This window comes from Notolepis coatsorum (assembly GCF_963971535.1).
Source record: "Notolepis coatsorum genome assembly, chromosome: 2".
In the NCBI taxonomy this organism is placed as follows: Eukaryota; Metazoa; Chordata; class Actinopteri; order Aulopiformes; family Paralepididae; genus Notolepis; species Notolepis coatsorum.
Window position 1 is genome coordinate 38,730,654 of NC_140166.1, and position 14,791 is coordinate 38,745,444.

Consider the following 14,791-nt stretch of genomic DNA (forward strand, 5'->3'; position numbering starts at 1 on the left):
TCTCTCCTCATGTTCTCTCTCTCTCCGATGTTAAATCTACGTATCATCTTAATGTACGTCATGTCAGATCTGACATGATGTGATACGTCATCATATCTGTCATGGGGGCAGGACTGAGAGGGGATTTAGGGACAGGCAAAGGGATCCAGGACAGAGTGTTTTTGTTCAAGCTGTGGCGATCCTCTTTGACCCATAGCTCTTGCTGTTAAAGAACTTCTTTTCTTAAATAAATTACCTATTTGTTACAATTGGAAATATCGTCTCCTGCTGTGTTAAACAACCTTTCCACAACACCTTCTCCTCCGAACTTGGAGAACGCAGAGGTGGAGGTGGAACTTAAGAAGTCCATCTTCTGCGGCCTCACCGGACTCCAAGACCCTTCAAACACCGACGGTCCCAAGGTTGAGGATTGCCAGACCCTAGAAGAGCTCCAAGTACGTACCTTCCACCACCGGAACCCCGGTCCCGGAGACCCGACCCCCCTCAGCGCCGACGACTACGCCGCAGCTGAGATCATGTTGCTGCAGAGGGTGCAGCGGGAGGCGTGTTTGGGATGGAAGATGGAGCTACCAAAAGACAGCAAGCTGAGGCTACTGGCCCCCGAACTGGACGAGAAAGACCTCATACGTGTCGGAGGCCGCCTACGACGGGCTCAGGGCCTCACCGAGGACAGCAAACACCCCATCCTACTCCCCTCGAAGCATCCGGTGACTAACTTGGTTATTCGTCACTATGACACCAAATTGTATCACCGTGGAGCGGAGCGGCTCTTCGCGGAGCTCAGGAGAAGGTTCTGGATACTTTGCGGCCGGGAAGCTGTGCGGCGTTACCAACGGTCATGCACAGACTGCCAGAAGCTCAGAGCCCAACCCATCATGCCACGAATGGCTGACCTCCCATCCTGCCGCCTCCGTCTCCAAGAAGCGCCCTTCCACAACACGGGCATGGACAGCTTCGGGCCCTTCACCATCAAGGCGGAGATCGGGAGAGCAACTGCTAAGAGATGGGGAATCATCTTCAAGTGCCTCACCACGAGAGCCGTCCATCTCGAGGTTCTGGCTGAAATGACAACAGACAGCTTCCTCCAGTCATTCCGTCGATTTACTGGAAGGAGAGGGCGACCCCATACCTTATGGTCTGATCACGGGACGAACTTCAAGGGAGGAGAAGCTGAACTCATCAAGAGTTACCACCAGATGAGTGAGGAGTTGAGGGACGAGCTGGCCTCCCAACAGGTCACCTTCTCCTACAACCCTCCAAATGCACCCCACTTCGGTGGAACGTGGGAGAGAGAGGTCAAGTCAGTAAAGGCTGCTCTAGCAGCCGCGCTCAGAGGACAGGTTCCGAAGGCAGAGGTCTTCAACACTGTGCTGGTGGAGATTGAAGCCATTCTGAATTCCAAGCCACTGGGGTACGTCAGTAGCGACGCGGCCGATCTCGCCCCCATAACACCCAACAGCCTTTTGATGGGGCGGCGAGACGCGGCCCTTCCCTTTGCGGTCTACGCCTCCACCGAGATAATCGGCAGAAGACAATGGAGGTATAGTCAGGCTTTAGCCGACCAATTCTGGAAGAGGTTCACCACCGAATATCTCCCATCGCTGCAAGGCCGCCGCAAGTGGATCACTGAAAGAGGCAACCTAGAACCAGGAACCCCAGTCATGATCGAGGATCAGGCGCTCCCCCGAGCCCGCTGGCTCACCGGAGGGGTGAAGAGTGTGGTAAAAGGGCAAGACGGAAGAGTCCGCTCGGCTATCGTGGATGTCGGAGGAAGAACATACCACAGACCAGTGGCTCGACTGATCCAACTACCCCCGTACTCTGACTCTGACTCTGACCAGCCTGAGTGACTACTAGACATTCAGCAGACCTCAGTACTGATTAGCGCCGCAAATCAGGGGGCGGCTGTGCTGAAGGGTCTGCAATTAGGTAAAATTAGACCTAAAATAATCCCCCTTTAAGTTCACCAACCTGTTTAATATGTGGGAGTTAAGTTATTTATTTACCACATAAAGTTACCCTGTCTGCCTACTTATGGCATCTCAGGTTATATGACGGTGCTGCCATCTAGTGGGCCAGAGGTGGTAGTGTTCCCTCGTAAGTGCGTCACTTCCTCTAGGATACTTGTTGTTGACGTAGAACTTGCCCGGACTTGTTTAGAGAACAAAGGTACATCCAGCGTTGCTCTCGTTAACGTTATAGTTTGACGGTGACCAAGGATGTAAAGTTGCTTACCAAGCGGACATTATACCACCAAGAGAGAGTGAGTTTTAGTACCCAGCTAATTCGATGTTTAGTAAATGTCTGGGATTAGCACATTACAGCGGACTATAGTATTCCCCATTTATCGTTAACAGTTAGCCGAAGCTAGCTAGCTCGGTGCTAATACCTAAAGTAGCTTCAGCTCATGCTTCGATAGCTGCTCTATACTGGACATATCAGTCGATATATAACACAGACCAGAGAACATTTAGATAGGGTCTGTGTCGAAGGGACGCTGTAAAAGGACACAACTAGTCCTATGTAGTAGCCATAGCAGTAGCCTGTGGTACAGAGGGGACCAGCGTGCACCGTGCAGCACCACGGAGCGGAGCGAGACACTCGGATCCACCACAGCGGAGCATCTGGTCTGCAGGAGCAGACTGGTGGCGCCTATCGGACCGGGCAGCGTCTTCCCGCCCTCATCACCACGCAGCGGTCTACTACTCCTCGTTACAGAATCCATCCGGGTTCTTTCTCACCCCCCAGGATTATTAACTCTCTCCACCTCTCTCATCCTGCAGAGGTAATTGTTCCTCTGACACAGTGGTAACCGCGGCAACGTTTGGCCAGAACACTTTAATAGAACTATTTGGGCGCCCATCTAAATTTAGTAATAGTATTTAATTAGGCATTGTGTAACGTGATAACAATATTTGTATGCATCTTTTTTCCCCTTTTTTGCTTATATAAAGGCATTATGATTCAAACAGTTTCCTCGCTCTTTCTAGTTTAGGTGACTCCATTTTAAGTTATTCACTCAGTTGTGTATTTGGTAGAGCTGCCGCGGTATTGATATTTTCCTTACCGCACGAATTTGCGAAATATTTCCTACCGCCGCGGTAATTACCGCACAGTGCGCACAAAAAAAAAAAAAAGTTTGAATGCATTTTTATTTTTTTTGGTAGTCTACTCTTATAGCCTGCCTCTAGTCTAATGGCGCTTTTCCACTGCATAGTACCTACTCGACTCGACCCGCTTTAGGCACCTGGTACTTTGTTCCTTTTCCACTGCAGCCAGGTACTACTACTCCGTTTGTCTCCGTGTGGGGAATGGGGATGCAGGCGGGGCCGCCGCCGCTCGCTTGTGTACACTGAAAGCTCCGTGGGCATAGATGTCCGAGGGCTTGCAGCAAGCCAGAGTTTAACACAGTTTCAATCAATCAATCAATAACAACATTAACCAGACTCTCGTTGCGTCTATTCTGCCAACGCTAACGTTACCTCTCATTGTGTATTCTACCAAGCAAACCCGGGTTTAACGTTACCTCTCTCGTGTATATCGGCTGACTGTAGTAATAACAACAACAAACTTAACACATCAGCGATCTTGTTGTGACACTAAACTCTCCGCTCGGTGGTAAATTGGGTTGATGTCGGTTTTGTTTCATCAATAAATAAGGCAGAATACACAGTGAATCCATTCTTTTTAGTTTATTGCACTTGGTTCTGTCGCAAACAAATCCTGAATGAAATGCATCCTTAGCGAGGCAGTAAAGATGGCGGCGCAGCGTTCTGTTTTCGTTCAGAGGCTACAAAGTGTGACGCGTCGAGTAGGGGGTATCTGCAGAGCCGCAGAGCCAGGCTGGACCAATAGGGTCGCTTGGAACCGAGTAGGGTATATCTGCAGAGCCGCAAGCCGCAAGCCGCAAGCCAACTTTATTATTATGATAAAAAACAGCGGTGACGCGGTATTCAGCCTAACTCTGCGGTGAGCGTGATGCAACAGCGATACCGCGGTAATGCGGTTATCGCGGCAGCTCTAGTATTTGGTACAATTAGTTTAAGAGTTAAGGCATCCTACCACACCCCCTAAGGTGACAATTATATACAGTCCTCTAAGCTCCCGCACAACCATGATCACAAGGTTGAGTCTTGGCAGTTTTGGTTTTTGGATTCCGGAGAGTTGTTCATGTTCACTAATATTCCATAGGCTGTCTGACCATAAGCATAAGTAACGTAATAATTAGGGATGTCCGATATTATCGGCCTACCGATATTATCGGCCGATATCGGCATTAAAATGTGATATCGGAAAATATCTGTATCGGTTTTCAATTTTTACATTTCTATATTATTATTATTAAATGTTTGGGGGGGGGGGACCCTGCATATATCGGTATCGGAAATTAAGAGTTGGACAATATCGGTATATCGGTAAAAAAGCCAATATCGAGCATCCCTAGTAATAATGTATCGACTTGTGGAACCTGTTGAGGCATGAGTTTGTGATATAAAAATGTGTGTTGTTGCCCTTTAAGTATTTAATGAATAGCCACTCAGCTGCTGTGTGGTGGGCTGGTGGTTGAGGTCTAAACCTGTCCTCACATGTCCCCTTTTAGTTCCAAGAAATTAGTAGGCCTATATGGATGAATATGAATAATGACTAAAATAATAGTCTGTCTAATAAATAGAATACAGTAAAATCATTGCCAACAAGGAATTATGGATTCACAAATGTCATAGGGGGACCCTGATGTAAACAAGACGAAAGTCTTTCTCTGGTCTGCATCCCCTTAACAATTGTATGTATTGAGCTGTACTGTACTGTACCCATTCTGCAATCTGTTAATAAACTTTTCAATCAATCAATCAATCAATCAATCAATAGGTTATAATTAAACTAACGTACCTGACTCTGAACCGTCTATCATTGCCGACTATCTCGCCAAGTTTACGCCACCCTTTATTGTTGGTTTTATCCAGCACTTCACAAAGTTTCCTCAAAACCGTCTCCTTCAAAAAGTTGATGTTTGTGGACCGGTCAGATGAATCCGCCATCTCAACTACTTTTCATCGAGAGTTGCGCAGAACGGAGTGAGTAGTTGGAACGAAAAAACAATCACACACTTGTCTTCACAGCATTACTTCCTGAAACAAGTGATAAAGGAGAAGCATGCAGCTGCAGGACCGCAGAGCAATGCGAGCGGCGCTCTCAGGCAATAGTATGCAGCTGCAGAGCCGCAGAGACAGCGGCGCTCTCAGGGATGAATGATGAATGAAAACTTTATTTAACAGATTTCAGAATGGGTACAATACAGTACGGCTCAATACACACAATTGTTAAGGGGATGCAGACCAGAGAAAGACGTTTGTCTTGTTTACATCAGGGTCCTGGATCCAGGGTCCAGGGTACAAACAGTACTGTAATTGCAAATCTGGTATGTCATAAATGTATAGATGTAGCAGTACTGTCTATCTGTATGTCATGTATGTCATATATGTTACCATGAATTGAAAATGGGGGACCCTGATGTAAACAAGACAAAAGTCTTTCTCTGGTCTGCATCCCCTTAACAATTGTATGTATTGAGCTGTACTGTACTGTACCCATTCTGCAATCTGTTAATAAAGTTTTCATTCATTCATTCCCCCATTTTCAATTCATAGTGACATTTATGACATAGCGCGCTGTGAGGGCCGCTCAGCAGCGCCACCCACCCAATGGCTGAATTGGAGTATTGCACTCTGTGGGCCGCGCTGTAAGATCCGCGCAAGGCCAGAGGTTGTACATACTGTATGAGTAAATTAACTATACTTTTGCTCACAAAATATCTTGAATGAATGCGTTTATTTATTTTGAACATAAATTAAAATAAATAATAAAAAACAAGTAATAAACCGATAAAAAAAAAAGCAGGAGTAGGATGAAGTGTAAACGTATGTATTCCTACCCGCTTCACCCCTTTTCATTTAAAAAATAGTATGTTTGTGTGTTCCAGATATCCTACCTTATTGATAATCAAATCAAAATCAAATTTATTTGTAAGGCCCGACAACACACGTTAATGTCCCCATGGGCCGGACGCCTGATTACTTTTACCAACGGATTTCCAGTTCCGCGTTCGCGTTCTGCGCTCTGATTGGCCACTGAAGTTTCTGGTCACGCCAATCGTGTGACGCCTGTTTCTTTCACCGGTTAAGCTTAGGCACTCTTTCGAAGTTGGTTAAGGTTAGAGTTTGTCTTAGAGCAGGGCGATAGAACATCAGCCCTGATTCCATACTCTAACCTTAACCAACTTCGAAAGAGTCGCCTAAGCTTAAGCAGTGATAAACTAGGCGTTAGGTAGTTTGCTGCTGTTCGAGGCAGAAATGAGCGAGTCACGCGATTGGGCGCACATGTCACATGACCAGAAACGTCAGTGGCCAATCAGATCGCACCAGAAACGTCAGTGGCCAATCAGATCACGAAACTGGAAATCCGTTGGTAAAAAACTAGACACAGGCCGGACACGTCTTCTTTAAACAAGTCAAGAAGAGACATCACAATAAGTCAAGAACAAAACAAGAACACCATAAAGTCAAATTTTTTTTAAATAAATATATGATTCCACAGACATAACTTTGACCACAAGACCACCTGACATACCCACATATGTAGTGTCTTATGCATAATTGCACATAGTTCATGTATAATATTGTAAAAATAGCTTAGACATAGCCTACTTGCATAGAATAGTCATGTATAATAATGTATAATATTGCTGGCTGTACAAAACTGCTGTACAATACTGCTGTAGGCCTATAATACTGCTGTTCATATATCCAGTATGCATAATATTCACCATTCCTTAATTACCATCATACCCACATCACATAGACTGTAGTGTATAGCATAGCAAAAGTATACCGTTACCTGGCCCATGGGATGGGGACATTAACATGTGTTGTCGGGCCTTACAAATACATTTTATTTTGATTTGATTATCAATAAGGTAGGATATCTGGAACACACAAACACACTATTTTTTAAATCACATCACATGCCATGAAACTCAGGGACCTGGCTGAATTTACGACTGCACAAATCATGTTTAAAGCACGAAACAATTCACTCCCGGGTAACATCCAAAAATTCTGTGATAGAGAGGGGGGTTACAATTTAGAGGAGAGTCTAACTTCAAGAAACAGGCTGTTCATTCAACAATGTATGTATATTTCAGTTTGTGGAGTGAATATGAGTTGCATAAGATAATATAGTGTGAAGGGGGTAGGAATACATATACATTTACACTTCATCCTACTCCTGCTTGTTTGTTTTTTAATCTGTTTACTTGTTTTTTATAATTATTTATTTTCAATTTATGTTCAAAATAAATAAACGCATCATTCAAGATATTGTGTGAGCAAAAGTATAGTTAATTTACTCATACAGTATGTACATCCTCTTGCCTCGCGCAGATCTCACAGCGCGGCCCGCAGAGTGCAATACTCCAATCCAGCCATTGGGTGGGTGGCGCTGCTGAGCGGCCCTCACAGCGCGGCCCTGAGAGCGCCGCTGGATCTGCGGCTCTGCAGCTGCATGCTTCTCATTGCAGTAGGCTACAGGGGAGCGTTCTCCTAACTCCGGTCACGTTTCCCTAACCCCTACACTCACTTCGTTAACGTTATCAATAGCTATTATCAGTGGCGGCTGGCCACTAGGGGCGCTCGGGCGCCGACCCCCCTGGTGAACCCTGGTTAAAAGAGAGAAGAACAAGAATTTCTTTTTTGTTTTATAGCCCTATAAATAATATAAACATGTTTAAAATTAATAATATTTACTCATTTTAAGTATGTTTGTGTTTCCAATGCACAATATAACGTTAATATATCAAATAAAAATAATCGTTTTCCTGAACAGGAAGTGACTCACTGTCGCATAGCCGCATTTCTCCTAGCCGTATTTCTCTCGGCCCGGGCTAGACGCAATAGCGCTCTGAGTGCGCGTCACTGTTTCATCGCTGTATCCGTCGCAGCCAATCAGTGCGTAACGCGCTGTGCGTTGAAATATGATGTATTATGTTGGAAGCCGGGCGCGATTTGAAGCGGTCTAGGCAAGCAGCCTTAGCAGTTTTTTTTATTTCCGTAGCCGCATTTCGCGGAGACGCTCTCCGATTGGCCGACGTGTTATTTTTTTCCGTAGCCGCATTTCGCTGATTGGCCGACTCCAGTTTTTACACTGGTTAAGCCACTCTTGACTCTTCATTCGAAGTAGGTTAAGGACAACTTAGGTAACGTTAGAGTTTGTCTTAGAGCGTGACGGCAAGTTCTTTCGACGGTTAAGCTTAGGCACTCTTTCAAAGTTGGTTAAGGTTAGAGTTTGTCTTAGACAGAGCATGGTGATAGAACGCCAGGTAGTTTGCAGGCTGTTCGACGCGGAAATGGGCAAAGACACTCATTCATTGAATTCATCACAGTACTGTTGTGTTGTGCTAACAAGCTAATCTGGATGCAGTCTGGACAGAGTGGATAACTGGATATACATCAACAGTCTGGGGACAACAGTGGACCACGTAAACAGTGAGTTAATTCGGTCTCTCTCTCTCGCTCTCTCTCTCGCTGATGGCAATGGTGATAGTTGTACTGTAACTGTACCTACTTAAATATCCGTATGCTTTTGGTTTAACCGACGCTCTCTGACGCACACAGTAGTGTGTGGTTTCGCGATGCGTGCGCACACGCGTGTTTGTGTGCAGTGTGGCATTGTGCCTTGGTACATGTACATTTTTGGTATGATCGACCCCCCAAGAGAAAAATTCACGAGCCGCCACTGGCTATTATGATCTGTAATGTCAACTGGATAACGTTAGCTTTGTTTGCAAACGTTAGCGTTCGCATAGTGACGTTAGCAAGCTCTTAGGCTAACTTAGCTAAGATATCTATCTACAAATTATATATATTTTTTTATCTACTTTTTTTTCCCATTTTTCTATTTTTTTTCCTCCCTTCCCCAATTTCGTATTGTCCAATTCTACCCTCCCCTGTCTCGAACGTTGTTAGGCCATGCCTCCCACAAGCCGGCTGCAATGTGGACGAAGCCTTGCATCACGTGTCCCCTCCGGTACACGAGGAGGCAGCCGTCGCATCTTTTCACCTGCACAGCGCGATCTCTCAGCGGCGAGGGTCTGCGTGGGAGGCAGACCCTCCCTCGGTTGCTGTGCAGGCGCACCAACCGACCTGTAGGAGTCCGCTCCCCACCCACCAGCTTCCCACCCCCTAATACTGCCAATTGTATTAGTATGAACGACCAGCCAAGCTGGAAGCAACGCCGAGAGCTGGGCTCGAACCCAGCATCTCCTGCGTTGGTGGCGAGCGCCTTGCCCACTGCGCCACCTAGCCGCCCTATCTACAACATTATTAAACATCAAACATGTTTAAAATAGTTTCGGGACTCCGTCGACCTTAGATTTTTTGTCTAATCACGATCACGGGTAAACTCGCATGTCCTAATAATAAAAAAAATATATACAGGTATATTTATAAAAAAAAAAAAAAAAAAAAAAAAAATCATCGCATCCTGCGGTGATTAGCCTACACACAACCGCGGTGAGAAAAGACAGCCATAATTATAGTATATTATATTTAGCTCCCATTTTAATAATATAGACATAAATAAAATACATTTAACTTAAATTAAAATAAATGTAAAATAATAACTTCTCACCTTTCCACAGATAAACGACATCTTGTTTCAGAAATGCAGGTATCAATCTGTTGTCAGTTGATGTATTCAGTTGTTGCAAAATGCGCAATGAGAGATAACGATAACCTCGTTTCCACTTTTATAACAAGATATTTGACCTTTCGCAAAGCCACGCCCCTAAATTCCCGTTGTCCAATCATATTCGATCACGTGACGATGGCTGCGTACCGGACTGAGTGGACGTGAGATGACAGGTGGTAGGAACAAACCAGGAAGTGAGGATGAGGCAGGAATGGAAGTAGCTAGCGGGGAATAAAAAATTCCGATGAGTAGGAAAGCTACAGAAGGTTAACCCGTCGGTTGTGTGATAGTAAAGGCTAACCTTCTATCGTGTGTCAGTGAAAGGGTTATGTTAGACGGCTGCGTCACCAATGGAAAAGTATGTAGTTAGATTCTGAATGGGGTAAAAGGCCGACGGTGGCATATAGGAAAAACCTTTCTCTACCGAGATATTGTATGACAATATGCAATGGTCACAAAAAAAATGTATTCACCAATTACACATAGATGTGAATTGTGCGAGACATTTACTGGTTTGACATTGTATTTACATAATTCAAATCTTCAAAACATTTATTCAATATCTATTTAACAGTTCGTATAATCTGTTATAATATGTATTACAAATTATTACAATTGAATACTATCATTCAGTAGTACCTTAGTCATACATAAAGTTGTGGGATCAAGAATAAAACAGTAAATTAAGATAAATCGCCAAGTATGACCTTGTGGAAGTCCATCACAAAACCATAAAAAAAAGAAAGAAAACCACCATTGGCTCCACTATGCAGTACAATCAGAATGTCCAGACTCAGTGGTTGTGTAGTTAGGATGTTTTGAGTCAAAGATCTGAAATTATTTGATTTCTAATGCATATTAAAAGACATGTTGAATAGTATTGTATGCCGTTTACAGACCTGGGTGAAAGAATATTGGCAGATAATTCAATTATTTTTAATGAACCTACTTGAAGTACCAGTGTGTGTGGGTGTGGGGTCTTATTGCATTAGCAAAATTCAGATACAGTAGTATCAGATGAGGTGTCAATCACAATCAGTTACACTAAACTGATATTCAAATGATCTAAAACTTTTGGCAGCCATTGTATTGCCGTATGGTAAACCACACCTAGCTGGTACTCTGAAGCAAGTTGTGATGAATGTGAAAGCAATTGCACCACTAGCCACTGCAATGTAGTGTTATTGACAATATTGCAAATTCCTCCCTGAGAATAACAAAAGTTCTCTTGTCTTACCTTATTATCTAAAAATACTATTTGACCCAAGTCTTGAAGCTTGTCATTTATACTAAATGTTATAATAAAAAGAAACACGAGCAAACAACAGACTGCATACGGAAGTTAACAGTATTGCCATTTCTGTGCCAGACGACCAGAAACCGGAACTCTGGGGCTCAAGTCCAAAGGCCACTATATTCCTCAAGCTCAAATAATCACGGATATACAGTGTTCTTTGTATGATAGTAATCAATATCCTAGGCACATTGGGTACATCACCTTCCACCATATTCATAAATCACAGACGTATCAGCATCAAGTTCATATTAAGGGATCTCCTCTCTACATGATTCGTTTTGGTCCCAGAAAATACATCGTTCCGTCTCTCCACAGGTATTGGTTAATTTTTTCCCCTTCCAACATTATTTATCCGGGGAAGAGTCACTGAAGCACAGATGCTCTTTTTCAACAACGCCTTGCTTCACACTCACACAGTTCCACACATTCACACCTGGGAGCTGCCCAGTACAACCACAGTCTGACACTGTAGGCCACTGAGCAGCTCCACTGGAGCAGTTGGGGGTTAAAGTGCCTTGCTCAAGGGCACTGAAAACAGTTAAGTGTTGAGGGAAGGGAGAGTGTTCATTCACTTCCAGGGGATCGAACCAGCGATCTTCCAGTTCCAAGCCCGCTTCTCTAACCTTCAGGGTACTGCTAATATACTGCTATCATGTCAAGTATTTCTATCACAGATGGTGATTTGCATTAGTCAGGTGCTTTAGGCATAGGCTCCTCCTCTCCATCACCTCCTCATCGTTTGCTCTGTACATTCACTGAGCTTAACTACTCCTCGTAGTTCAAAAACTTGTGGTTGCATTCCTTCTCCAGCATTCTCTTCCAAAGTTTGACTGGACATGGAGGAAGCAAAGAGGAAACAAACAAACAAACAAACAAACAAACAAACAAACACACACGCACACACACACACGTTATTTAGATGATGTGAATGTGAATAATATATACAGTATGGGTCTGGTCACTTTGAATGGCAGCACTTGTGTTGTCTATTTCTAAATCCAAATCAACGCTCAAGAAAGTGACCAGGATTTTGCTTGGCGGTACATTTTCAGACTTTTCCCCCAAATGGTAATTTTCTATTTCTCTATTTAAAAAAAACATTAAAACGGTGCTATAGATAACATTCATTCCACTAGATGTCGCACTAGAGCACCAGCATGTCATTTATCCAATCGGGTGCATTCCACGTTGCACCTTTCTATTCCGCACCTTTCTAAAAGCCCCTTTTTATATATATATATAAATGATTACTCTACATATCTATATCACCCTTACATTTGTGGGGGGAAAAAGAGATTTCTCAACATGTTCCCGACCTACAGTAGGCACCTGTAGGACTTGTGTGGAACAGCTCATGGTAACTCACTGTATTCCGGCTCCTCTTGCTGTGTGGTGTCAGGGCCTGGTGGCAGAGGCTCAGGGCTCGGCTGCCCTGGGTTCCCCTCCTGGCCCGCCTCCGCTTGGCCCACTATCTCCAGGTTGGCAACCATCACCTCATAGGCACTCCTGGCCTCCGACGACAGCTCAATCATCTTATGGTAATAGTCCTGTGTGGGAGGAAAGACCGATATAAAAACACTGGTCTTGTGTTTCTTGTACAACTTCATTAAAACCATGTGAGGCCAGAAATGGCATCACGATATAGCAAACTGAAGCCTGCAGAAATCAAGAGGGTTCGATGTGGTATAATGTAAGAACATTTCAAACATGAGGAAAAACCTTCTTATTGTCATGCACTCTTCCTAAAATACTAACATACACTCAACACTGTAGCACTCAAGCCTGAACACTTTGATGAACATTGTTACTCAGCTGATAAGAGTTGTACCCTTCCTACTGACTTGTCGTACAAAACTTGTAAGTCGCTTTTGGATAAAAGCGTCAGCTAATTGACGAAATGTAAAATGTAATGTAAAATAAAGACAAAGATCATTCCTCAACTCAAAACAAACAAAATATCAATGTTGTCATAAACAAACCTTACGGTGGTAATTATCAATAGTGCCCTACATAAGAAATCATATTTGGTTTGCAAAAAGCAATTAACTATAGCTCCACTGAGACTTTTAACATCATTTTTAAATGAATCTTCAAAAAATCACCCCCCCCCCCTCACCCCCTTCCAACCAGTGTTTCCAGTTGAGATTAAGAAAGCTGTTGTCGTAGGCGGCTGGGTGGCGCAGCGGACATTGCACTCGTCACCAACGCAAGAGACACCGGGTTCGACTCCGGCTGTCGGCGTTGCCTCCGGCTTGGGCCGGCCGTCATACTAACTAATTGGCAGAGTTAGCGGGTGGAAGTCGATGGGTGGTAATCTGGACGTTGTGGACAGCGACTCCTGCAGGTCGGTTGGGGGACGCCTGCACAGCAGAGACAGGAAATGGCGGGGGTAGTGTGAGCCTCCCACACGTTACACCTCGCCAATGAGAGTCCGCGCTGGCAGGTGAAAAGATGTGACAGGCTGCCTCCACGTGTATCGGAGGGGACACGTGATGCAAGGTTTCTATCCTCCCTACAACCGACCAGTGGGGGGCATATGCGAGCAACGTTCAAGACAGGGGAGGGAGAATTGGCACGAGAGGTAAATTGGAATGGGGAAAAAATCACAGAAAAAAGGAGGAGAAAACGTTGATATAAAAAAATAAAGCTGTTGCTCTAACCTGCGCCCCGTCGTAGTTGAAGATGCCCACTAGGCTGACGGGCACGGCCTTGTTGACGCAACGGCCCAGAGCCTTCCTGGAGAGGGCGAAGACGAACGGCACGCCCTGCTCCCGGCACGCGTCGATGATGGTGTGGAGCGCCTCGTCCAGACCACCTGGGGGGGGAGGAGCCGACAAGCGTGCATCGTTGACATGCAAATCAAGAACTATTATTAAAGGAACACGCCAAAATTTTGGGAAATTAGCTTACAGTCTTCTCCAGAGAGAGAGACAAGAAGATAGATACCAGTTTCCTCTCTGTGCGTTCAGTAGAAAGCTATCTGGCTGCATGTTAGCCTAGCTTAGCACAATGAATGGAAGCGGACATGACCAGTTAACCTTCGGGAGAGGTGTTAGTTGGACAATGCCTAGGCTAACCGGTCACGTCCGCTTCCATTCATTGTGCTAAGCTAGGCTAACATGCAGCCAGATAGCCTTCTACTGAACGCACAGAGAGGAAACTGGTATCTATCTTCTTGTCTCTCTCTGGAGCTAATAAGCTAATTTCCCAAAATGTTGGCGTGTTCCTTTAAAGCTCATCGATGTAGAACTGGTACAACGCAAATATCACAATAGCCCAAATAAACAACTCTCCATAATAACTAGAATAGTCTCAGTACTACTAAATAATTTCCCTATTTTGAGAAACCTGATCACAATAGTTGACTTTCATCCATCATACTGAGGCAATATATGGGGGTGCTTTGAGAGTGTGTGTGTGTGTGTGTGTGTGTGTGTGTGTGTGTGTGTGTGTGTGTGTGTGTGTGTGTGTGTGTGCGTGCATGCGTGTGTGTGCAAGTAAAACACATTTAGATTATTTAAAATCTTTGAGGAAAAGCAATAGAAAACCAAGCACCTCAGATGAAGAATCATATATACAGTAAGTCAGTTTGAAATTTTCAGAGGAACAATGATTTCAAACTTAACTTAAAGATGGTACATTAACTATGTTGTGTTCACTCATAGTTAAAGACAGTCAAGGTCGAGTAGTTTCTTGTGATATATGACATTCACACTCCAAGTGATTTAGATTAACTTCACAGCTGCAAAT

At 44.4% G+C, this 14,791-nt stretch overlaps 2 protein-coding genes across 4 annotated transcripts in view; both read right to left on the reverse strand.

Annotated features, from left to right (window-relative positions):
- Positions 1-5,091, reverse strand: part of malt1 (MALT paracaspase 1) — a 108,435-nt gene extending 103,344 nt beyond the window's left edge. The window contains exon 1 of one of the 2 annotated variants that reach the window (XM_084307341.1): positions 4,891-5,091. In XM_084307341.1, the coding sequence (XP_084163467.1) occupies positions 4,891-5,039 (149 nt within the window). In that variant the 5' untranslated portion in view covers positions 5,040-5,091. The remainder of the gene's footprint in view (positions 1-4,890) is intronic. The other variant, XM_084307342.1, reaches the window with a different exon arrangement.
- A 5,287-nt stretch (positions 5,092-10,378) lies between these two features.
- LOC311224000 (selenocysteine insertion sequence-binding protein 2-like) overlaps positions 10,379-14,791 on the reverse strand; it is a 48,363-nt gene continuing 43,950 nt past the window's right edge. For both annotated transcript variants that reach the window (XM_084308793.1, XM_084308792.1), the window contains 3 exons: positions 13,702-13,856; positions 12,408-12,588; positions 10,379-11,871 (listed from right to left, as the gene is read on the reverse strand). In XM_084308793.1, coding sequence (XP_084164919.1) covers positions 11,807-11,871; positions 12,408-12,588; positions 13,702-13,856 — 401 coding nt within the window. In that variant the 3' untranslated portion in view covers positions 10,379-11,806. The remainder of the gene's footprint in view (positions 11,872-12,407; positions 12,589-13,701; positions 13,857-14,791) is intronic.